This window comes from Caretta caretta, chromosome 14 (assembly GCF_965140235.1).
Source record: "Caretta caretta isolate rCarCar2 chromosome 14, rCarCar1.hap1, whole genome shotgun sequence".
Taxonomy (NCBI): domain Eukaryota; kingdom Metazoa; phylum Chordata; order Testudines; family Cheloniidae; genus Caretta; species Caretta caretta.
The window spans coordinates 42,490,938-42,516,860 of NC_134219.1; the positions used below are offsets into that span (position 1 = coordinate 42,490,938).

Here is a 25,923-nt window from a genome sequence, read left to right on the forward strand (position 1 = left end):
ACACTGGTGATATATATTTGGCTATCTAGACACACATGACACTGGTATCAATGACAATTGCACTGAATACAGCTAAGGACATGGTTACATTATGTTTCTGGATACCAGGCCGTAGCTTGCAAACTGAAATTGCAACCATTGATTGACTGTTACTGCTCCAAAAGGTTCCATATATCTGAAATGGCTTTATGTTCCTATGACAATTAATACCATTTTGGACTTCCAATATTATGAACTTTTTATACCTTTTAATTAAAAATAATAAACCTAATGTCTGTAACTAATCCTCCCATTCTGTGAACACTGAAGCATATGCTTTTTGGAGGTTGCTGCCCTGGGACATGTGTAAGGTGATCAGTAGATACTGCCAGGCTTATGGCCTGAGGACATCCTCATTTTTTGTACCTCAGTGGTGGCAACCCTATTTCAAAGCCTTCGCTGTCCTTCATTCTCACAAGTTTACTTTTTTCCCCCTTCCAAACAGGGGTATCGTTTGCTGGTGCCCCTCCAACCTTGGTTCCCCCGCCCGCAAAATTTTCATAGCTCTTTGCCAGGGGTTGTGTGAAAAACAGCCCCATCAAATTTAGCCATCGGGTTTAGCTACTAGTGGTGGTTTCTGATACTATCCATATCACGTCTTGCTTTCCTATCTGAATTAACTACCCCCAACTTTCCACATGGGTGTCTCATTCAGAGGGCCCTGCCTGCCACATCCCTCCTCACCCCCGCGAGACCGCCCCCCCCCGCCTGCCACTCACCACATACTTCCTCACCCCCCCCCGTGAAACGCCTGCCCGCTGCTCACTGTGTGCCTCCTCACCTCCACCCCATCCCCTGTGAGATCCTTCCCCCACTGCTCTCCATGACCCTCCTTTCCTTCACCCCCCCAACAAAATCCCCCCCCAACTGCCACTTGCCCCATCCCTCCTCATCCCCCAGCCCCTGCAAGATCTCCCAGCCCACGGGTCACTGTGTCCCTCCTCTCCTCAACCCTCCCCGCAAGACTGCCCAGCGCACCCTGTCCCTCCTCTCATCCACCCCCCTACCCACAAGATGCCTCTACCCATCACTCACTGTGTCCCTCCTCTCCTCCATCTCCTTGCCCGTGAGACTCCCCATACCTCACTCATGTCCCTCCTCTACTCCATCGCCCCGTGAGATCCCCACGTTGCCATGTCCCTCCTCTCACCCATCCTCTGCCCGCAAGACCCCCAACCTGCTCCGCATCCTTCCTCACCCCTCCTCCCCGTCAAGAGCCCTCCCCCCTTGCCGCATCCCTTATCAACGCTGCCCTCACATGGGCAGGAGAGTGATGCAGTGAATGGTGGTGGCTGGGCAGGGCCTGCAGTGAAGTGGGGACAGGGCCTGGGGGGGCACCGGGGTGGAATGGGGTTGCAAGAGGTGGGACAGGGAACTAACCTCCCCCAGGGGAAGCTTCACCCGCCACCCGTGTTAAGGCTGTTTTAGTGCTTGAGGGGTTCACGGTTGATACCTGGTGAGTGAAATCTAAATACAGAACAGACAACCAGTGGGGGGTTTGTGCCCTGCTTTGTAACTGCCCTGAGGTTGGACCTCACGTTCTTGAGCTGCCCACAACAATTACGGCTGGGACATGAAGGTGAAGGAAACAAGAATGGTTTGTAGTGTTTTTATTTTACAATAAGTAGGTGGAAAGCAGGAAAGTAAAAGGAGCTAAGACAGAGTTTAATGACCACAGCATATTGTAAGGAGATCCACAGCTACTCAGAACAGTTTGCTTAATGGCACTAAAATAGCACCAATGCCCAGGAATTAATATAGGGAATTAATGAGTTACAGTCTCACTTTCAGTAACACATCATAAATCCCTCTGTCCCTCTCATGTTCCCTTTCCTTCTCCCTTTTCTTTCATACTCTCCTTTTCTACTCAGCATTTTTCTAGCCCTCACTTGTGATCCCTGTTTATTTTCCTGTGTCTTTCCCACTCTCCTCTCCTCTCCTCCCTCCTACAGATCATCCCCCTTGGCTGCTCCCTTCTTTCCCCTGATTTTATACATTCCCCTCTTGCTGCCCCAGCGAGATCTAATCCCACAGATCTGCACAAAATGCGCCCAGCTGCTGCAGAGCTTCCAGCTTCTCCCAAAACCCTGATTGATTCATACTGGGTCCCTGCCCAGCCCCCACTTCTGCCTGTCCCCAGCCCGGCTGTTAGTTCTGACTCCTGCCCAGCCCCCGCCTCTGCCCCTCAGGGCCCCTCTGCCCCTCCTGCAGCCCCAGGGGTTCCTCCTCCTCCCCCTCTGTCTCCTGGATTTGCAGGGAGGGAGGGGGAGGAGCTTCCAGGGGCCATAGAGATGAGGGGCCAGGGGCTGGGTGGATGGGAGTCCTCCAAGGTCATAGAGATAGGGGGTCCGTGAGGCTAGAGAGGCTGATCTCCGGTTTCCCCCTCTGCTGTGGGGCTCAGGGACGCAGTCGGAGCCGGGATTCCGGCCCCACCCAGAGCCAGGGGCGGATTCTCTCCCCAGGGACGGAGCCCGGCGGGAAAGTGAAGATCGGGGCCTCGGCACCAGCATCGATAAATGTCACCTGCCCCCGGCCACAGTCCAGACAAACCCGGATCCTGCTGGGGACCCGGCTCCGGGTCAGGGGGGTCTCAGGGGAGGTGAGAGCGCAGAACTGATCCCCCAACCACTCCACTGCCCAGATCCCCCCCTCAGGGTTACAAATGATCTCTCCCTTCCTCCCCACAGACTCTCTGGCCACCCCCACAGCCCAGTATCGTCCATCCTCCACCTCCACCTCCCAGCAGTGTCTCCCCGCGGTGAATCCCTCACAGCCCAGCACCCAGGGCGCAGTGTCAAATCTCTCAGGCTTGTCGGGCAGATCCTGCCACCTGTCTCCCCGGCTCACACTTTTCCCATCCTCAGACAGGATGAGGTCGGGATGAGCCGTGTCTGGATCCAGAGTCACATTCGCTGGGGAGAGAGAATCAGAGCGTGAGGGGCAGAGCTCGGCCCTGGGGGAGGGTTTGATGGCGTCAGTGACAGAATCTGCCCCAGCTGGGGAGTGACTCAGGGAATCTCCTTCCTCCAGGATTTACCCGTCCGCTCTGAATGGGAAGCAGCTCTGAGAGGTCAGCACAGTGCAGGGGAGAGTCACGCCCTGGGCAGAGATGGGCCAGCCGTGCAGCCAAAGGGTCACTTGAGCCAGGTCTGGGACTCAGGCTCTTTCCTGTCCTGCTCCACATCTCTCCTGGGAGGGGACTAGAGACCCAGGTGTCATGGGGGGCCCCACGGAGTGGTGAGAAACTGAGCTCCCTCTCCTGAGTGCTTACTGACACGCCTCACCTCTCCCTGCAGTTTCCCATCTTAAACCCCACATTCCCAGATGAGAGAGCATTGCTATGGGGAGAGAATAGATGCCTCCCATCCCTGCACCCTCAGCCTACGTGAGAGCAAGGGGAGTGCTGGGGGAGAAGGAACACGAGGTTCATCTTCCCGTCTGACTCTGGCAAAGACCAGACTAACTCAGCAGACACATATTAACAGACACACACACCCCTCACTCACTCAGCCCTTGCCCAGCGTGGAGCAGGAGCGGTGACTGGGGGCAGGGAGGGCCTGTGCTGGTGGAGGGTCCAGCCGGGAAATGGGGAAGGGCAGCCTGCCCTGCCACTAGTGAAATGGGGGCACTAGGACCCTGCGGCAGCAGATGATGCAGGGAGGTAGCAAGGAGCTGCAGGGGAGAGACAGGGACACTCTGCTCTGGGGCCCAGGGAGGTGCAAGGGGGGCAACAAGGGGGGAACAGGGGACACTCGGAGGGGGCACGGGGGCAGGGTGGGGCCAGGGGGAGACCTGGCCCCGAACATTGGTGGAGCCGGGCCCTCAATATTGCTGGAGCCACGAGCCCATATAACTCACCGCTGCGGCTTGCCAGTAGGGCCGTAGCAGGGCGTATCGGCTTCCTTTCACCTCTGCTGTTATTACCTGTAAAGCTGCTTTCTCCACTCCTGCTACCCTGCTGTTCTCTGGCAACATATTGTGTCCCTGGGGTTGGCCCATTAGCCGGTGTCCCGTGTGTGTGTTTTATGATACAATCTCCAATTACATGATCACACACTGTTTTTGCCACAGGACCCCTGCCTCATTCTTTCACTGCCCAGGATGGATGCACAAGGGGTGAGAATTAAGGGCGTACAGGGCAGCATAAAACTAGCATTTCCTAACTACCAAGTGTTTTACATTTCAACCTAAATCATCTTCTGTTCAGGGGGGTTGTGCAATATTCTGTACTTGTATCATGTCCCCTCTTGCGCCTCTCTTTTAAAGGTAAAAATCCCCTGTTTTCTCAATCTCTCCTTGTGCTGATTCTCATTGCCTTTCTCTGAGCCCCCTTTTCTTCTTCGGTACCCTTTCTGAGGTGGGGTGAGAAGTACCCAACACAGTACTCCCGATGAGGGCAAAACACTGATTTCTATAACGGCTGTATAATATCTCTATGTTGTTCACCATCCCCCTTTTATGGATTCTCAGATTTTGTTTGACCTTTTCCCCAGAGCTGCGCAGTGAGCAGAGGGTTTTGTCAAGCTGGCCACAGTGAATTCCAGTTTGCATGACTGAGGCCTTGGCTACACCTGCATGTTATAGCGCAATAGAGCTGCCCAGAGCGCTCTCCCTCACTCCCCGTCCACACTGGCAAGGCACGTAGAGCGCTCCGACTCCCTGGCTAGAGCGCGGCTGGTCCTCCACCTCCCCGGCAGGTATAAGGTTTGCTGCGTATTGGGTGAGACTCTGCAGCGTCAGTGTGGACGAGGAGTAACGTTACAGCGCTCTGATTGCCCTCCGGAAACGTCCCATCATCCCATTAACTGAAGTGACCGCTCTTGTCTTTGTTGAGAACTCCGGCTGGAATGCGGAAGTGGCCCTTTCGAAGCTCCATTTCGGAGCCGGCTGCTTATCAGCTCGGAGAAAAAAAACAAACAGCTACTGTTTGCTTTGAGTGACGGAGAGAGAGGCGTGGGTCTGAACTTACAGACAGCGTGCTGACACACTCTCAGCATCCCAAAAACCCACTCTCTCTCCCCCCACATACACACAACACACTCCACCCCACGCCCATTTGAAAAGCACGCTGCAGCCACTTGAATGCTGGGATAGCTGCCCATAATGCACGGCTCCCAATGCCGCCGCCAATGTGGCCACGCCCTGTGCTGTCAGCTCTCAGTGTGGACAGACTGCGGCGCTTCCCCTACTGCACTCTCCGAAGGCTGGTTTAACCCAAAACGCTCTACAGCTGCCAGTGTAGCCAAGCTCTGAGCTGCTGATGCACTTATTTTCAAACCCTGTAATGTTAATGAGTCGCTCAATTTTTTCCCTCCATGATATGTTCATTTATCACCAGGGAACTTCATATCCCACCAGGTTTCCCTTTCACACAGCTTGGCAGGAGAGAGGTCCCTCCGAACCACCTCACAGCCTTCACTGGACTTGACTAGCCAACCTCAGCTGTGGCCCCTGGAAGAAGAATCATTCCTCACAGGGCCACTCCCGAAATCCCCTGTGCATCCCTCTATTCCTATCCCACTCCCTAACCTTACCCCTCCCCATACCACTCCTCTCCTGCCCCATCTTCCCCAAGGAATTCCAGAGCACACACTGGCTGTCTCTGCGCCCTTACTGGCTTCTCATGCAGCTTGGATCCTGCCGTGTGTCTGGGGGGTTGCAGTCAGTGTGTGATGGGGTCTCGGTATCTCTGTGTGTGACCTATGGGGGTCTGTGTGCAGTGAATGTGCTAACCCCTGTTGGCTGCCATGTACCTGTGCCACGGCTAGAGCAGCAGCAGCAGCTGTCTGGGCACATGCAACCCTGTTAGGGCTTCTGAAAATTGAAATGAGCAGCCTAGACATTAACCTGGCCCCGGCTAAGCCCTTTTTCCACCCCTCTCGCCCTGAGCCTCCAGCCCCATCAGGGACTCTAACAGCATCTCGCCGAGAATCCTCTGAGCTTCCAGTGGGCACAAAAACTCCTTAGGCGCCCAAAATCACAACGTTGGCCAGACAAACCTTTGAGTCTTTTCACCTTAGTACAGAGCCATCCCTGCCCCAAAGAGCTAGTGAAAAATGTTAACTGTATGAGAAAGAGGGACTGGAAGTCTCAGGGCAGGGAAGCTTTGGATATCGATGCAATAGGAGCTGTAGTTACCTGGGCAGACGATGTTTCTTCTCCAGTCTGAAACCAAACACAGAGAGAGGGATGAGAACTCAGCTGAGCGAATGCAGGAAGACCAGGGCTCTGGGATGAAGAGCAGCTGGCTTAAGCTGAACCCGAGCAAGAGCAAAGTGATTGAGAAGCAGGGACACATTTTGAAGAACGAGATGAGACTCTGCCCTTCATTTCATTGAATTTGTACAGCCCCCATTCACCAAAGTCGAGGTGCAAAGACTAGGTGACCAGGTAGCATCAGTGTCTAAACATCCCAGCTCACTAGGCCCAGGTCTACACTGTGGAGGGGCGGGGGCGGAGGGGGGCGGGGGAAGATCGACCTAAGATGCGCATTTCAGCTATGGGAATAGCGTAGCTGAAGTCAACGTATTCAGGTCGACTTACTTCGGCGTCCTCACGGTGGCGAGTCAATCGCTGCCATTCCCCCGTCGACTCCGCTTGCGCCTCTCACGGCGGTGGAGAACCGGAGTTGACGGGAGAGCGCTTGGGGATTAATGTATCGTGTCTACACTAGATGGGGTAAATCGACCCCCAGTAAATCGATCGCTACCCACCAATCTGCCCTAGGAAACTTTACATCTTCCTGGGGGCAAGAGTCTGGCCAGTGATCCCTGGATCTGCCACCGTCAGGCTGGGTTACTGTCGATCACTGAATCCACAGCTGAGTGTGAAGGCTCCAGCTGGTACCGAATGCAGCTGCCGGCCTTCTCCAGGGCTTAGGCCACAGTGAACCCATCAGGCCCATGTTCCAGTCCCTTCACTGGCTCCCAGTCCCCTTCTGATGCCAGTTTAAGGCCTTGGTTTTAATCTGCAAATCAATTAAAGAATCCAGCCCCAGCGGAGGCTGTTTGTGAACCGTCCAGGTAGGAGGCTACAGAGGCCCCTGCTCCGCCCCCACCCCACCTCATTCCACCCCCTTCCCGAAGTCCCCGGCCCCACCCTGCCTCTTCCCCTCCTCCCCCAAGCGTGTCACATCCCCGCTCCTCCCCTTCCTTCCCAGAGCACCCTGAGTGCCGTGAAACAGCTGTTTTGCGGCAGGCGGGAGGCACTGGGAGGGAGGGGGAAGAGTTGGTCAGCGAGGCCGCCAGTGGGCACTGCGGGGAGGGGGGAGCTTTGCTGTGGATGGGTGCAGAGCACCCGCTAATTTTTCCCTGTGGGTGCTCCAGGGCTGTTGGCACCTATGGCCAGTGGTGAGAGCGATAGCAGCAGCAGCAAGCCAGTTGCAGAGGTGGAGGCAGCAGCGGACACCTTGCTCAATGTCCCCCCCAGCAGCACACACACACACAGACACCTTTCAGGGGTGGGAGGTGAATCCATGTGAGGGCACCTCTGAACTCTGGGTCTTGGCTGATTAAGAACAACCACCTGTGAGTGGGCTGCAGCTGCGGGAGAGGGGAGTGGCGTGTTACAGGTCATTCACTCATCGGATTTTCACACAGCAAGATGGGAAACTGAGGCAAAGGACACTGCCCAATGTACTGTGCCCACCAGTGTTTGCTTAGGGTTACATGCTTTCGAATCATGGCTGTGGTGTTTTCACAAAAACAATGCTGGGTTCCTTTTCCCTTGTAATAAAAGTTTTCTTTTGTTGTAGTCAGGGCGGGTGAGTGGGAAGTTTTGTCTCTTATCCTGTGTCTACACTAGCACTTTTGTCAGTAAAACTTTTGTCAGTCAGGGTGTGAAAATGTAGGAGCAGGATTTTATATTTGTACTATAAGAATTAATGTGTGTCTTGATTTCATTTTACTAGCCACCCTTTTTGAATAACAGAAAGAAATGACCCTCTGGGACATTGGTAGGAATGCATTTGACAGACTGCCAGTGTCTGTACTGATGTTAAGGCAGGGACAGACCAAAACAATCCTTATGACTGATTATGGTCACCCTTTTGTTTTAGGATAAGTTATAATGTCTCCTATGGTTTCCTATATGTATTACAAATTAGGCACTGTCATAAATGTAAAGGGAAGGGTAAACACCTTTAAAATCCTTCCTGGCCAGAGGAAAAACCCTTTCACCTGTAAAGGGTTAAGAAGCTAGGATAACCTCGCTGGCACCTGACCAAAATAACCAATGAGGTGACAAGATACTTTCAAAAGCTGGTGGGAGGGAGAAACAAAGTCTCTCTCTCTGTCTGTGTGATGCTTTTGCTGGGGACAGAACAGGAATGGAGTCTTAGAACTTAGTAAGTAATCTAGCTAGATATGCGTTAGATTCTGATTTCTTTAAATGGCTGAGAAAAGAAGCTGTGCTGAATGGAATGGATATTCCTGCTTTGTGTCTTTTTGTAACTTGAGGTTTTGCCGAGAGGGATTCTCTGTGTTTTGAATCTAATTACCCTGTAAGGTATTTACCATCCTGATTTTACAGAGGTGATTCTTTTTACTTTTTCTTCTATTAAAATTCTTCTTTTAAGAAACTGAATGCTTTTTCATTGTTCTTAAGATCCAAGGGTTTGGGTCTGTGGTCACCTATGCAAATTGGTGAGGATTTTTATCAAACCTTCCCCAGGAAAGGGGGTGTAACGTTTGGGAGGACTGGGGGGGAGGGGGAAAGACGTTTCCAAACGGACTCTTTCCTAGTAATATACTGGTTAGACGTTTGGTGGTGGCAGCGAAAGTCCAAGGTGAAAAGGTAAAATAGTTTGTTCCTTGAGGAAGTTTCAACCTAAGCTGGTAAAAGTAAGCTTAGGAGGTTTTCATGCAGGTCCCCACATCTGTACCCTAGAGTTCAGAGCGGGGCAGGAACCTTGACAGGCACTCTAGTTAAATATACATTTCTTTGTTTTAAGGTTTAGTAAGTAAGAGACAGGATCTTGTATTGTCTATGTTAAGGAGATTCAAAATAAACTGACACTGTTTGTATTCTCAAAGATCTCTATAAAAAGACTGTTTGTGTGATTGAGGAATGCACTCATCAGAAAAAGATAAGGTGTGAAGGCCATTGTTATAGCCAGATTGTCAGGGAAGAAGGAGCGAAGAGACTTAAAGACAAGGCACATCCATAATGAAGAAAGGGCAGATTGACGACCGTGAGGTGATGGCTGGCACCCCTAAAGACAAGTGATTAAATACAGGATGACCCTCTCGGAGGTGTATTGGAATGTTCACATCAAAAGATACACCAATTAAGAAGTAACTGGTCACAAACTGACACAGCAAAATCCATGGACTTCAACAGAGAAAAAAGACTATAAGAACAGGGTGTTTTGCCATGAGACTTTGGGTGCGTCTTGCCACACTCCAGGAGCATCAGATCGCGACCGACAGAGCCCTGCTCCCCTCTGCAACCAATCTGGCTGGCCACTAGATTGATCCAGACTCTGGACTGGTAACTATAAACATCAACTGGCAGGTATGAGTGTGTGTGTGTGTGTGATTGTTGAAAAGCATATGCTAACTGTTGTATTCTCAATAAATGCGGTGTGCTGCCTTCTTCCCTATAAAGATCCTGTGTGCTTTGTATAGCATAACAAAAAAAGCACGCCCGACTGACAAAAGTTTCACCAAAAAAAGCACCGGTGTGGACAGTGCTATGTTGGCGGGAGACACTCTCCCACCGACATAGCTACTGCCGCTCGTTGGGGGGGGGTTAAATTATGCTGGTGGGAGGTCGGCATAGAGCGGCTACACGGGAGAGCCCATTGCAGGGCAGCTGCAGGGGTACGGCTGTGCTGCTATAAGCCTTAAAGGGGCCACTATACAGCCTTAAAGAGGCTCAGGAGTTAAATTTGCCCAGATTATTGGGTGGGGTCTCAAGGTTTTTCCATTTTGTATTGCTAAGAGGAACCCTTGACATTGAACCCAGTCCTTGGTGCTGCCGACTCCACCTGGCGGAAGGGTGAGACATCGAGAGATCCAGAGATAGTTTCAACAGCACGGAAAAGGCTGCATTCGAGAAATAGAAACACTCACCAAGTTCTCTTTGAAGATCATCTAGGTAACAAAGAATCAGAAACAAATACACACTAATTAAGTGCATCTCTTCTAGGATGGAATCAGCCCCAGCCTCCCATCATGCAGCCTGTCCCTCACAAACCCATTGATCCAGGCTATGGGCAGGGAAACTACGGAGATCCTCAGAGAAGAGTCCCTTTCCAACCCACAGGCAGGGCACGGAGCACCTGCGAAGTCCCATAGGGTGTGGCTACACAGCAATTGAATACCCCCAATTGACCCATGGCAGCTAACTAGGTTCACAAGACATGCGCTGGGGGCCTGTAAAATTGGGGTGTGGACATTTGGGCTCATTTTGTGTCTACACTAGAGTAAAGTGTCAAAAAATAACTGATTATCTGCATGGACTTACAGTTCTGAAAGTTTTGAATTCCCAAGGGAATTAGGGCCAGATTTTTAAAGGTATTTAAGTTCCTAACTCCCACTGATTTCAATTGGCATTAGGTGTCCAAATACCTTTAAAATGCTACCCTTAGAGCCCATTCCCACTTCCTTGCATATTACGTGTTCCCATTCACTTTGCTGGGAGTGTTAGATGTGCACGGAATGTAATATTTGTCCCTAAAATTATCAACATTATTCTTTTAGTGATGTTTTCCTTGTTGGAGAACAGGGCACAACACTTATTGATTTCTGTATCATGTTTGCCTAAAAAAACCCCAAAAAACAAAAACAAAAAAAAACAGATATAAATATAAACTATTATTAGGAGCATTTTTCTCTTGGATATACGGTTGTCTGAGTTTTGTGAAAGTTAAACATTGTGTATAACTTTTCATATTACCATTTGGGGTGAAATTGATCAGGCTTAATCTCATCCCAAGTTCCTTTTAACATTAAATGAAAAAATGAACAACTCCTCCTCCAATATAATTACACACAAGATCCCCATTGGACCAAATTATTTACTTGTCAGATGAGGCAAGAGGACATTTGAGGGCACAGAGTCCTCCTGGTCCCCCATGTCATGGTGCCTTCAGCACCATGTGGATTTCAGCCTCAGAGAAGATACATTTCAAAGAACATTTTCTTTCTGATTTTCTCTTACCCACATACTGAATAATTATCAAAACATAATCCCTGATATTTCATGTGATTTTCAAATTGATCTCTCTTTAATAATTATCATCATAAATAATAAAACAGCAAACAACTTAATGGAAAAGGTTCTATGTGGAGAAAAATTGAACTGACTGATTTTTCCAAGATGTTTCCCTAAAGAAATGAAATGAAGCAAACAGATGGAAATACAAGTTATTTAAGAAGATTTTCAGTTAATGGAAAATTAAAGGCGTGTTTTCATGATATGAACGCCTGATCTCTAAATACCAAACATTTCATTCATGTTTTACTACCCATGTGGCCACACTAGAGTTCAGTGTCCAACAGTAACTGACTATTTTCAAGGATTTACAACTCTGAAAGGTTTGAATTCCTTATGGAATTAGGGTCTGATTTTTCAAGGCATTGAGGAGCCTAACTCCGACTGATTTCAGTGAGAGTTAGCTCACCATGTACCTTAAAAAAATCTAGCCATTAGAGCCCAATCCTGCTTCCTTGTATTATCTCTCACATTCCCATTGGCTATGCTGGGAGCTCTGCGGGTGCAGACTGGAATTTCTGGCCCTCAAATTATCAGCATTATTTTTTAATGATATGACTTGTGCATTCAGTGCTTAATCCTCCACTCATTGAAGTCAATGGCAAAGATCTAACTGATGTTAGTGATGCAGTATCTGGGCTTTCATCTTTTTCTGGTTAAAAAAACTCCACCCCAAAAATTCACAGATAAACAAAGAAATACCCTTATGAGGAGTCAAATTTGTACAAAAGTTTTACTTGTTGGAGGAAAGAGCACGCCATTTACAGATTTCTATATCCTGTTCTATATCTACAGATTTCTATATCCTGTTCCATTAAAAATAAACAGAAATAAATATAAATTCTTATTAGGAGCATTCTTCCCTTGGTTATACAGTTCTCTGCATTTCATGAAAGTTGCACAGTGATTATACAATTCATGAGCCTTTGAGGGGTTTCATGTTCTCTACACCAGGAGAAAAAACTTTCCCTTCTCCACCTCTGACTTCTTGTTTCTCACCATAGTCAGAACTCAGGTTAAGGCTCAGAGCTCATGTCTATTCAGACCCCTCTTTTCCACTGTGTATATTTTTTTAATATTATCTATTGGGATGAAATTTGCCAGGCTTTGTCTCATTCCAATTTCTTTTTAACAGTAAATGAAATCACAGACAACTGCTCCCAAAATAAAACAGCACACAATCTTTATGGGGACCCAACTCTGTCCAAAATATTTACTTATCAGAAGAGGGAAAAAGACATTAACTAATTCCCAAAGTCCATGGGGACTGAGGAGGGAATAACTGCACAGCTGGGTGGGAAGTGAGCAGAAAAAAGTGACGAGTGAAGAAGGTTTGGGATCAATCTCCCCCCCTTCCCCAAGCGCTCCATTCAGCTTAACTGAGGCAGTTCTAGGGGAGAAATATTCTGGGTCTGTAAAGGGCTGATGCAGATCACTGCCTCCAGGAGCAAATGGGAACCTTAGTAACGTTTCCTTCCCTGTGCTGCTGCGGGGAGCACAGGGCAGGTCCGTGCTTCCCCTGCTTGGCCCAGTGTAAAATTTCATTCTTCCCTTTTTTCATTTATTAGAAGAAAATTTCTTGTTAATTTCACTAAATTTTCCCCTGTGACGTTTACCTTTTATTTTAAATAGATAAACAGTGAGGCCAATGAAACCAAACAAAACCAGCAGGATCACACTCAGAGCCACCATCCATGGATTCACCCTCGGGAAAAAGGAACCTGAAAAATAAACCCCCAGGCTTTGCATTAGTTTGGAAGCAGGGACAAAACTAATTTTTTTTCTATTGCACGTAAATACATAAATAGTCCCCAGCAGGACGTAGGTGAAGTAAGAGTGAAAACATGACCCCCCCATCCCCATACTGCACAAAAGACCAAACCTGATTTTAAAAATTACTCCAACTAACACAGCTTTAGCACTGATTAACCAGTGAATGAACAGGCCTGGTTTGATTCATGGTATTCAGAGCTTTATTGAGTTCAGGGGCAAATTCTCTGCTCACAAAACCGCATTCACTTCAGTGGAGTTATGCCAGCAAACAATTTGGACCTCACTGTTCAGCAACATTCAGAAATTGCAAGAGTAATTAGAATGTTTTTCATAGATTCATAGATACTGAGGTCAGAAGGGACCATTATGATCATCTAGTCTGACCTCCTGCACAATGCAGGCCACAGAATTTCACCCACCCACTCCTGCGAAAAACCTCTCACCTATTTCTCAGCTACTGAAGTCCTCAAATCGTGGTTTAAAGACTTCAAGGAGCAGAGAATCCTCCAGCAAGTGACCCGTGCCCCATGCTGCAGAGGAAGGCAAAAAACCTCCAGGATCTCTTCCAATCTGCCCTGGAGGTAAATTCCTTCCCGACCCCAAATATGGCGATCAGCTAAACCCTGAGCATATGGGCAAGATACACCAGCCAGATACTACAGAAAATTCTTTCCTGGGTAACTCAGATCCCACCTCATCTAACATCCCAATACAGGCCATTAGGCCTATTTACCATGAATATTTAATTTCCAAAATCATGTTATTCCATCATAACATCTCCTCCATAAACTTATCGAGTTTACTCTTAAAGCCAGATAGATCTTTTGCCCCTGCTGCTTCCCTTGGAAGGCTATTCCAAAACTTCACTCCTCTGATGGTTAGAAACCTTCATCTAATTTCAAGTCTAAACTTCCTGGTGGCCATTTTGGTGAGTCACTAATAATTTCCCCAATTATTTCGATGAATCATAATTGCAATGAATCCAAACATTAAGTGCTAGAAATTGATTCATCTTCTTTTGCTGGTCTTGTGTTTACAGCATTTACATCATCTAGCCAGGGTGGGCATTTCAAACATGCCTAAGGCCTTCTCCACACAGGATTCATGCACTGGTTTAGTGAAATTGGTGTAACACTCATGCAGTCATTGTTACATTGATTCCACAGCTGACCACGTCACAGGACTCCCCCAATTTAACTAAACTGATTGACAAAACCTTAAACTGTAAATCAGCTGAAGAGTGTCCTTTATCCATTTAGTATAAATCAGTAAGGAACTGACTTACACTAAATGCACAGGACACTCTGAAACTGACAGAAGAGCGTTTAGACAAGAGGTTTCATCAATAACTCAGGAGATAATCAGGGCGGCTTTTGTGTGTAGACAAAGGCAAAGTGAGTTATGAGCACAAGTCCTATTGAATGTCAACAGAAACAAGCCCACATCATTTGGTGACATTTCACTAACTGAAAAGGTAGCAAACAAACGATGGTGTAAAAATTGCTACATTCAAAAAAATCACTGAGGGGAAGTTAAGTTTTTAGGAATAAACTCTTTCAAAATCAGTCTCTCTCTTTTTTTTTTTTTTTTTTAGAAGAAATATTCACCAAACCTTGAAAGTAAGAGTTTCAGGAGTATCAGAGTTAAGATTAAATTTACATGAAACCCAAAACTCTGATAACTCCGAATATGCAAAATTAAGGCAATCAGATTGCCTGAGTTGTGACCCTGTTAAGGTTCCAGGTTTCAGAGTAACAGCCGTGTTAGTCTGTATTCGCAAAAAGAAAAGGAGTACTTGTGGCACCTTAGAGACTAACCAATTTATTAGAGCATAAGCTTTCGTGAGCTACAGCTCACTTCCTCAGTATCTGAACTTCTTTGTTTTTATGTAGGTTGTAAAATATGCACAACTGATGCTTCAGTTCTTTGTTTCCTATGTTTTGCTTTGTTTCTGATGGAGGTAATTTCAGTGTGTGGGTTTAGCTGGTAACTGACCTGCTATATAAACCGTTGATTCCTTTTCTTGATTGAGAACGGTGTTCCTGATCAAACAGGACAGGTTCTGGTTTGAATGTTCTTTTATAATAATAGAATTTTCTGTTTCAAACAGGCCACTATCCCCGAGGGATTTTGCTTCAGAGAGTGATGGTAATTCTTTCCCACTGAGACCTCTCCAAAGAACCTTGGGCTCTGGATACCAACCAGCCGATTGACAAACCATCCGGATCCCTCCATCCTGGTGACTCTCCACAGAGATGAGAGGATTGGAGCCCAAACCTAGAGGAAAATTACATAAATGTGTGATACATCAATGGGGTAACTTAACAGCTAAAAAAGGATGAGTGATAGATTGTGGATCCATTACTCCCACTCGAGATCACTTGCTCATACAGAAGGGATAAATGAATACTGGAATTTCTGAATTCCCAATACACATGGACACAGGAAAACATGTGAACAAATATTTAAAATAATTTCACTGAATAAGGAGAGATATTGTCCTCTCCACCCAAGAGCAGTGGAACATTGAACACCTTTGGAAATCTGGCCACTTCGTTTAAATACCTAGTGGAATATGAATTTTTCAAAAAGCCAGATTTCAGTATATTGGATAAACATTTTGTTTGTTCTCTTTTTAAATCAATCAACCAATCTAACTGGCTCCATGGTTCCTGTGTCAGAGCAGCAGGGGACAAACGCTCGGCCTCATCTGCTAGCGGTAAATACATAACTTGTCGTCCCTCCCCCACCTTTATGTGGCCTCAGCCAATGAGAAAGCTGCCACTGATTTTGACTACACCCCTAAATAACCACTAGTAGTGACCACGTCAGAAGGCCTGTACACCTGGCAGTCCCACCTCAGCCAGGCCTCAGAATGACGGCAGAGGAATTGGAAGACCAGGGGCCATCCACACGTGAGAGGCTCCAGCAGCGCAGCTTCACCGCTGTGGTGCTTCAGTGTAGACACTACTTACCCCAAGGGCAGGACTTCTCCTGGCGTCCCAGGTGATACCCCTCTCTGAGAGGCAGGAGCTAGGTTGACAGAAGAATTCTTCTGTTGACCCAGCCCTGCCTGCATGGGGACTTAGGTCAGCTTAGTTTTGTCGCTCATGGGGCATGTGTTTTTCACACCCCTGAGTGACCTAGTTCAGCTGACCTACTCTTCTCGTGTAAACCAAGCCCATATTTGTCCAGAAGTCTTTTCCCTCCTTTCTCTCCCTGCTTTTGGAGTTAGTCAAGAACATCTTTTGGGAAAGGAAATCTCTTGACCATTCTGAAAATATCTTTAATAAAACATTGGGAAAGTTTTCAGCATATTTTCCAAAGTGTCTGAATGTAGTCGTGTGCTGAAATCTAGTCACCCTGTGTTACTCTAAAATAATTCACAAGTTGCTAGTCACAGTCGTTGCAGTAGAAAAGAACAAAAACTGCAGACAAGAAGATAATACAGACAAGAACAGCTGACCTGCTATCTTCAGTTCCAATAGGGCTTCTTCATAAGAAGGACCATCTTGAAGAAAACAGTGGTATTGTCCTTCATCTGAGCGTCTGATATTAAGAATCTGCAAGGAAACATTCCCATCTAGGATGCCATCTTTCAAAAGCTCCGTCCTTCCATGATAGTCTGGCATCTGCTCTCCATACTGATCCTTTCCTCCATGATACAGGTGCACAACTGAAAAGAACTCAGATCGGAACCATCTCACCTCCATGTTCTCAGCGCTCATCCTGGGGGTCAGGTGACAGGGTAACACAATGTTCTCACCCAAAATGGCAGTGACAGGGTGACCAGGACCCATCACTCTGAACTCAGCTGTGAAATACACCAAAGCAAAAAGAGAACCACCTCAGAGAGAAAATAAAATATAATCATGACTCATTCAATAGGTTCAAACTTTCCAAAAATTCAGCCTGGGGCAGACACCTGGTATGCAAATTTCCAGCCTGAACATTGAAAATTTGGCACAATAAGAAACAACTGAAAAGGGGGGTTAGGGGGGAAGAGTTACATTAATAAGTGACAGGCCAGCTCATCTATAGGTGTCACTGATAACTCCCCATATATTAATTTGACATGCCACAGAGCCATTTCAGTGCCCCGTGAACGGACTGGATGACCTGAGTATATACACTGTGTACCTGAGCTCTGTGATCTGTTCCGACCGTCACTATATTTCTGATGTGATTTCTCAGCATTGGTTTTAATATGAGAAGGATGAAAAGATGAAATCCTGACTCCACTGAAGTCAACAGAGATCTCCCAGAATTTCACCCGAATGTTTTGGGACCCGGCTTCTTTGGAGACCACCACCTCTCACCTCGTATGAGGACACAATTTTCATTGAGATCAGCTGAGGTTCTTGAGTTAACCTCCTTTGCCCCCCTCCACCTGTATTTAGTGAGACGGGGTCACTGCCAGGACATTTTCAGTCAAGGGTCTTCAACTCTGGGACCCACATGTCTTGGCCTCACTGAGCCAAATCACTTCAGCTTCAGGCCAGGTGGCCTTGGTGTTTGAGAAAAGGATTGCGTCACAGAGGATGCAAGCATGTGAAGTAGGATGCACAGCGTGACCCGAGGTGCATAGGGCAGCCCACAGTAGCAATGCCAACATCAGGGAAGGCTGCAAAAAGGAGAGCAGATTCTCCCACAACTGGTGGTTTACACTATAGTTAGATTCACCAACCAGTCACAAACTGTGCTCCTGATCCCCCACACTGGTTATCAAGAAAAGAAATCACACAACCCCCTTCACTGCATCTCAGTCTCTGGCTCCCAATCAGTGAATAGGTTCAGTACAGTGAGACATTACTGAAAACTCCATTCACTTTACAAAATGTTCTTTTAATTCCTTAAAGGACTAGACACATTATCAGATCAATACTAGTTTGAATCTTACCCAAAATACCATGCTGCCAGCCAATCCTTTAGTATCTAAAACTAAAGATTTTATTAGAAAAGAAAAGGAACGAAAGAGAAGAGAGTTGTTAAATGGTCAAAGCAATCAGATACATACATACATACTTCAGAGTCCACATATAAGGTTTTTAGCAGCACTGGTGAGTTTCCTAGCTTGTACAGTCCCTCTGGAACACATCCACACCTTGGATGGGTCTATCAGTCCTTTGTTCAAAGTACCAGTTTATAGAGAATTTACTCCAGAGGTGAGAATCAGGATTGAAGACAAAACGGAGAAGATATAGCTGCCTTTTTATATCCTTTGCCATGTGGCTTGTACATCCATTGTCCCAAACACAAGCTCCCAGCACATGGGCATGGAAAGGTATTTGGAGTCCCCTGTCCACAGGCATATCCCTACATGTCCTGCTGACTCATAGGCAGAGCCCCTGGTTTCTCTCAATGGTTCATTGTACAGCTTATTGCCCTTGATGGGCCATCAAGCAGGCTGGATAGTGCTGATGCTGGTCTGCCTGGGAGTGTCACCCAGATGCACAGCACAATTTTGAGGCACAAACATACCACACATATCTATAGCTTATGATACTAAGATGATACACACCTGTAAACATGATGATCATATTTAGCAAACCATAACATTGCTACTGATGCCTTACATGGCATATCTTGTATATGATTTATTGTGATTTTGTAATATTGGTGTCAATGATATTTTAAATGGTCACCCATATTCCATACCACATCACACTCAGATACGGTTGGAACCCGACTAAAGGAGTTCTTTGAGTGAAAGCAGGAGCCTGGTGAAACTGTCTGGGCATATGCATATGATCTCCAGGAGAGAATGAGCAAAGTGGAGCGGCAAGAACCTTGACAAGTTGGTCCTAAAGGAGCAATTGGTGCTGGGGCTCCGGGATGATTCCCTCCGCCGTGAAATGAAAAGGAGGTTTAAGGAAGAGCCTGGTAAGAAGTTCCATGAACTCATGCCAAACCCCTGTACAAGAAGTGAATGCAACTAATTGGGAAAAGGTCCTGCCCCAAAACACAATTAACATTGGGAAGTTTAAGTGAAGGTATCCAAAAACTAGCCGTCCAACAGGAGGAGATGCTGCAAGAGATGACCGAGTTGATGAAAGAAAAAAATCCCATTAGTATGCCAAAATATCCAAGGACATCGGGATCCCGAAGATCCCCACTGAAGGACGAGCTGGGAAGGTACACCTGTTACATTTGTGAAAAGCCAGGGCATACTAGCCAAGAATGTCCACTGAGAAGGAGAGCAGAGTCCCAGGCACTCGAAACCAATGTGGCACCAGGAGCGAGTGGTCCATCTACAGTAGAAGGCCAAACAGTGGCAGAAGGATTCCTAGGCCTGTCCTTCATGGAAAATCACTCTGCATACAGTATTGAGGGGAATGTGGGCAGTGCCAGCATATCTAGCGACTTCTTTAAGTGAGTATTTGGAGACTGTCTAGCTGCTGAAGTATGTACAGTAGGAGTGAAGACCAGATGTTTGTTAGATGCTGGCTCAGAAGTCACCACCATTTCTGAGTCGCATTTTCAAAAATATTTGAAGGACAAAGAGCTGACTATGCACAGCACAAGGTTTGTACGTCTAACAGCAGTTAATGGACTGGCAATCCCAGTGGTGGGGTGCCTCGAAGCAGACATAGAGTACATGGGCCAGACACTGCCAGGGAAATGCATCTTCATCCTGAAAGACAAAGCCTCTGAAGAGAGCCATATGGAAGAAGGAGACCCAGGGATTCTAGGAATGAACATGAGTGAGCTGAAGGAGCTGCTCTTGCCAGGAGAAGGAACCAGGAGGATGAACCGTCATGAGCACTCTACGAAGAATGCTGTTCTGAGTAGACTACTGGCTCCAGTGGAGAGGCAGAATCATTCCCTGGTCCCCACAATGCAGATTGGAAATGTTAAAGTGGGCAGAAAAGGGAAGACCACTATTCCCTCCTTGGAGATGGAAGATCCTTGATGAATGCTGCTGGGTTCAACAAATATCGAGTGCTGGTAGAGCCTACATCTGGGTCACGCCTACCTCATGGAGTCCAGTCAGCTAATGTTCTGACTAGTGCCATCAAAGGAAGAGTACCCGTGAGTCTTCTAAACTCAAGCGTGAAGGCTCTGGAGTTGAATCCTCGGAACGGAACAGCAGAGGTACACCAGCCCGAGGAGGTGATCCCTCAGGTGAAGGCAAGATTTGAGGAGAATGGAAATGAGTTGCAGGTGACAAGGAGGGAGAAGGGAGAACAAGTTACCCTTACTCAGGAAAGATGTGGTGGGAGACTGCCAGTTCCAGTTCAAGCAGCGCTCAAGGGGCTGGTTCCTGCACAAGTGGCTAACTTAAGGGCGTTGCCAGAGAAGCATCAAGAACTCTTTTCTAAGGCTGAGGTGACCAGTTTCCATGACTGAGTCAAAGGTGTCCATGACAGCCCAAAGACAGCTGGCAAAGCTGCTCTCAGCACAACTAAAGACACAGCCCAAAGTAGGAAAAGGACTTTTGATCGCAAGTACAATGGAGCTCTCATCAGACCTGGTGACTGTGCACCAGTCCATAACCATAGATACCGAAGGCTTAATAAAATACAGAAGTGGGAGTCGAATCCCCACATTGTAGTTGCTCAGAACAATCCTGAGCTGCCAGTTTACGCCATCCGGCCTGAATGAGGAGGTCCTGAAAGTGTAGTGCATAGGGACCAGCTAGAACATCGCCTTCTTAGTCCAGTCGGGGAGCACAGGAGGCATAGGTCAGTGTGCCCTGAGGAGACTGAAATCAGCTGGGGGATGGTTCTAGTCCCACAAAACTGAATATTGAGGGGAACAGAGTGGGCAAACCCAAACCCTAACGAGAATGGCCAGATCCCTCAAATTGTCCTGGTGTTACCAGGAGACAGAGAAATAGAAATTGTTGGTAATGAACCATCAGTCTGAAGAAGGTCCCAGAGAACTACTAAGGGTGTACTGCTTGTTAAATTTAGAGATAATTCTGTTATTGGTTCTATGTAGTGTTTTAATGAAAATTATCCTATATAGTAGGAAGAAGTAGACATCGAATGTTAAATATGTTGAATGTTCTTTTGTTAATTTTTATATGACATGATGCTGGTATACAGCACGTTGCAAACATGGGGCCTGGATGTACCGGTGTGAATATTGTGGTTGTAGTGGCAGAATTTTAGCAAGGGGGAATGTAAGAGGATTGTTGGCCCATTACTAAAACTCAGTGAGGGTTTTTGGTTGGCTAGCTCCCAGTATCAAAAGGAAGGGAAGGGTTGATGGGAAATCAGGACCCTGACACTGACAGTCCCCAGGAGCAATGGGGAAAGGCCAATGCTCCAGGTCAGCCTGACTGACAGGGCGGGCAGGCTAAGGAGCGAGTCAGGTGGCCAAGGGGGTCCCATCCTCCGTGTGAGCTGAAATCGCCTTGGACAGACAGAGTGGGGCTGACCTAAGGAGAGAGCAGGGGCCCAAGCTGACCTGGGGAGCCAGAGAACCAGCCCAGGGAGCAGGTCAGTGCTGGGGGCAGAGTCACAGAAGCAGCCCGCAGAGCAGACCTGTCCTGGGAGGAGAGCTTCAGCAACCAGAGCCAGAGAATCCAGAGAAGCAGCCCAGGGGGTTGGAGGCAGAGCAGCAACAGCACAGAGGAGAATGAAGCTGGGGGCTCGTGTAGTCTGGAGTCGGGTGCAGTGAGTAGCTAGTGCCAGCAGGGGAAGAGGGGACCCTGGGCAGAGGGCCCACGCAGGGAGACCCCATCAGTCAAGGGTCCCTGCAGGCCAGACTGGGAGAGGGGTCATAACCCCATTGGGGATGGCCAGATGCTGGGAAGAAGGGTCTTGCCACCTAGAGCCTGAAGGTGTGTGGCTGCCGCCAGAGCAAGTGTCCAACCCGCAGCATCCCTGCAGCACAGCCAGGGCCTGAGAAGGGGGTCTGGGACGTGTGAGGAACAGATTGTGAACGTCCCTTCCATTCCAGAGACGGCTGGTTGTGATGTTCCCTGCCACAGAGCAGGGTTATGTGCTTTCCTTTAACCTTTCCCATTTTTCCTTATGTTTTTTAAAATTGATTGCTGTCTAACAAATTGTATTTGCTTTAAACTGTATGTAATGATCAGTGGGTCAGGGAAGTGTCCAGTGCAGAGAGAGCCCCCCAGAGTAGGGACACCCTAGCCCCTGCCCTAAGTGACCACAACAAGGTTGGGGGTCAAGCCCCCCCCACCAGAATCCTGGGCTCAGCTTTGTTGGGGTTATGAGGACTCTGCCACACAGGAGAGTGGAAGTGGAGCCCTCGAGGTCAGGCAGGCCTGTGGGTGAAGGGAGTGGGAGCGAGGACTCGGATCCTTTCGCTAGCCCATTTCACCGGGGTCGTGTAGAAGCCAGGAAAGTTCCCCACAATAGCGGGACCATTTCCCCACTTACACTGATCTTGCTGTGTGTTTAAATTTACACATTGTGAGTAGTTCCACTGACTTTGAGTTAAGCATGTTGTTAAGACACTTCAGGGGCTTAAATAAATCCTCTAAGAAACAGCAGACACAGGGCGGATTCCTACCTGATTCCATCTTGTGAACATAACAAGTAAGGAAGAAAACAATAAAACCAGGGAGAGGGGAGCTGGCTCGGGAGCTGTGGCAGAATAAGAGAATCTTCATCTTCTTCACTGTCACTTGATCTAGACAATAGGAAGAAGGAGGAAAGAAAAGTATCATAGTGAGCATAACACCAATTAACATTAAATCATTAAAGTCAAGCATTAAAGAGGACACAGTAAATAAAAAAGGAATAAATACATTATTAAGTGACCTCTTTCATATTACGGAGTTAGAACAACCATTGCCTTAAAATTGAAAATGTGATTCCTTTAGAAGTCTGATTTTGTCCCATCCTTAGAGAGAGAGAGAGATTCCTGATCAGACTGGATGATCATGATGGTCACTTTTGGCCTTAAAGTCTTTGAGTAATTTCTAAGCATAAGCAAGAGTTCCCCAGGGCTTGGCCTGGGTTAGCCCTAAAGGATATATGGAGCTTGCATATTACAGCAGCTTCTGTTAGATGCATTTGTGCTCTCATGTTTACCTGCTTTAACCTTGTAAAAAATGCTCAAATTTCTTTTTTTAGTTCATAAATCCTCAGATCATTTACTATAGGATTGGCTACAAGTGTTGTCTTTGGTGCGAGATCTGAGGTACAACTTGTGACCTGGGATGCCTGGGGTAGCCCACACTGGAAATACCATGGTCAGAACAGGCTGCAAAAAGGAGAGCAAATACTCACAGGACTAGTGTGTAACACTGAAGTTCAACTCCCCAAGAGTCACAAACTATGCTTCTCATCCCCCACACTGATTATCACAAAGCAACAAAAAAGGAATCATACAGCCTCTTTACTGCATTCCAGTTCCCTGGTTCCCAATCAGCCGCAAGGTCTAGTACAGAGAGAACTTATTAATGTTCTTCTGACCCCAAAGAGCCAGCCACATTACCAGTTCAATATGAGTTTGGATCTCACCCATAATACCTCACTGCCAGCCAATCTTTTAGTGTCTAAAACTAAAAAGAAAAAGAAAAAAACAAGACGACACTTGTTAAGCACCCAAATACTTCAAAGTCCACTGGGGCAGGGTGCTGGTTGGGAACCCCTTCATCAGCTTCTGCCACTCCAGCCCCAGTCAAGGGGAATGGATTGGGGCTTGGTGATAGCCCTGTGCCTGCCTGGGTAACTGGCAACACATGCCCTCCTCATTAGCCTAGAGCTATAAAGGCTGGGAGGAAGCCAGAGAAGAGGGGCCAGGGCTGTGGCCGGCGCCGGCCAGGCCTGTAGGAAAAGTAGCTGTGAAGCCTGTGTATAGGTGGGAACTGGCAGTGGGAAACCTGTCAAGAATAAAGAGCATGGGTGTTGCATGGATTGAAGTGTCCCTGACTCAGTGAAGAGGGGGGCCAAGGGGCTGAATACCCAAGGCGGCAGCATGGACCCTGTTTACATCCATATATCACATTCTTAGCAATATTGGTGAGTTTTCTGGCTTGAAAGTCCCTCTGGACCTCATGCACAGCTTAAATGGGTCGTTCAGTCCTTTGTTCAGAACTTGGTTTGTAGCAAAGTTGCTCCAGAGATAAGAAGCAGGAATGAAGACAAAATGGAGATGATGTCGGCATATTTTTAATATTTGTAATTCCCCTATTTGGAATAATTGTTATCATAATTGTAATTCTCCTATTTGAAATAATTGTAATTCTGCAATATTAATTTGCAGCTCTCCATAGCTGCCGATGGTGTCTGTGTTAAAGCTTGCAAACTGTCAAATGACTCTAAGTACCCTGTGAGCTGTTAATTAACTCTAAGCCATACTTTGTGATTAAGATTAGCGCTTGCAAACCTAAACCGCTCAATTGACTCTACTCTCTCTGAGTTGATACTTTCCCTTGCTTGTAACTGAGATGACGCTTATGAACGTAAACTACTTAATTGACTTTACTCTCTCAATTGCTTCTGCTCAATTGAGTCTTTGTAAACTGATACTTTATACTGGAGATTGACACATTTTGTAACAACAACCGCGGAAAGCCGTTAATTGGTGCGGCGCTCATAGAAATATCACATAGAGACTCCCACGCTCTATCGTTTGTATCAGGAATGTTAAAAGACAGGGAGTCTCAAATAAATAACAATACTCAGTGAAATGATCAATGTCTTTTAATTAAAAGTAAAGAATGTATGTGAATGAATGATTGGTTTTGAATAATCAGGGAAGTGCCAGCCTAGGAATTCGGTATCAATCAGCCAAAGAAAGCGCCAGGTGGAAACAACCAGAGAAACCCTGGAGGGCAAACTGGAATCTACCCGACCGATTCAATGGATGAAGAAGGCTGATGAGCACCTGACAGCCGTCCTGGAGCCGTCATGACTAACAATATGACAAAGCAATTTCCATGGACTGGCATAGGAATAAATTCCAATAAAAATGGACTCTAAGAACGGAGAACTTTGAGTCTCTGGTTCTGCCACCACCCTCCAGGAGCATCGGATGCGCATCTGACACGGACTCGGCTCCACTCTCGTGTACAGGCTACCTGGCAACTTCTAGGCTGGTAACTATAACCGCTATGCAGAACTTGTATGAATGTATATAGAGATAAGTAAGGAATAAGTAGTGACATAGCAGTGTGTGTTTATATTTTTTATTATATTTACAATAAATGTGGCATAACCGAACTTCGCACCCCTTGATAATCTGTACGTTATTCCCTGATAACCAGAAACATCGATGCTTAAACTCTGTACCGTTTTCTTTTTATTTTAACATCACCTTAATAAAGTTCTTTTGCCACGAGGCTTGTACTTCCTTTGTCCCAAATACAAGCTTCACAGTACATGACCCTACATGGCTCGCTGACTTATCAGGCGTAGTCCCTGGTCTTTCAATGGGTTTATTGTACAGCCAATGTCCCTTGATGGACCATCAACAGGCTAGGCAGTGCTGACGCCAATCTGTCCGAGGCTGTTACCCGGAAACACAGCACAAGTTGGGAAATACAGATATATCCTACATATCTATAACTCCCAATACAAAGCTGATGCAAACTTATAAACAAGATTATCCTACTTGGGAAATTATAACTTTTTCGCAGATACCTCACACAGCATAGCTGGTCAGATTCCTTGCAATTTTATACTGTTGGTGTTAAGAATACCATAAAGTGTCACCCCAGGTCAGTTGTGTGATGCTGTATGAAATATGGGAAAGTGACTAGTCCTTTGGGACTAGGCATAACCTGAATATTGGGGTGATTTTTGGTGTAAGGGACCATCTATCAAAAAGGTGGGCCTACCCAGGTGAAAGGATAGACCGGAGTACCCTATGCTAGGTTCCCATCTGGTCCCTGCCTATTGAGTTGGCTTTTGTGAATCGCACTTTAAGGTGCCTGTGATGCCCATGCATTGTACAGGGAGTTTAGGCCCC

General features: G+C 47.0%; 1 protein-coding gene across 2 annotated transcripts in view; it reads right to left on the reverse strand.

The window, feature by feature from the left end:
* Positions 1-1,457: 1,457 nt before the first annotated feature.
* The window catches only part of LOC142069251 (butyrophilin subfamily 1 member A1-like), a 33,272-nt gene continuing 8,806 nt past the window's right edge, over positions 1,458-25,923 (reverse strand). Inside the window, exons 1-8 of one of the 2 annotated variants that reach the window (XM_075119855.1) lie at positions 22,516-22,541; positions 17,930-17,970; positions 16,496-16,843; positions 15,025-15,306; positions 12,873-12,977; positions 10,113-10,133; positions 6,178-6,204; positions 1,458-2,951 (exon numbers count right to left, since the gene is read on the reverse strand). In XM_075119855.1, coding sequence (XP_074975956.1) covers positions 2,437-2,951; positions 6,178-6,204; positions 10,113-10,133; positions 12,873-12,977; positions 15,025-15,306; positions 16,496-16,829 — 1,284 coding nt within the window. In that variant the 5' untranslated portion in view covers positions 16,830-16,843; positions 17,930-17,970; positions 22,516-22,541 and the 3' untranslated portion in view covers positions 1,458-2,436. Of the gene's footprint in view, positions 2,952-6,177; positions 6,205-10,112; positions 10,134-12,872; positions 12,978-15,024; positions 15,307-16,495; positions 16,844-17,929; positions 17,971-22,515; positions 22,636-25,923 lie in introns of those variants that run through there. The other variant, XM_075119854.1, reaches the window with a different exon arrangement.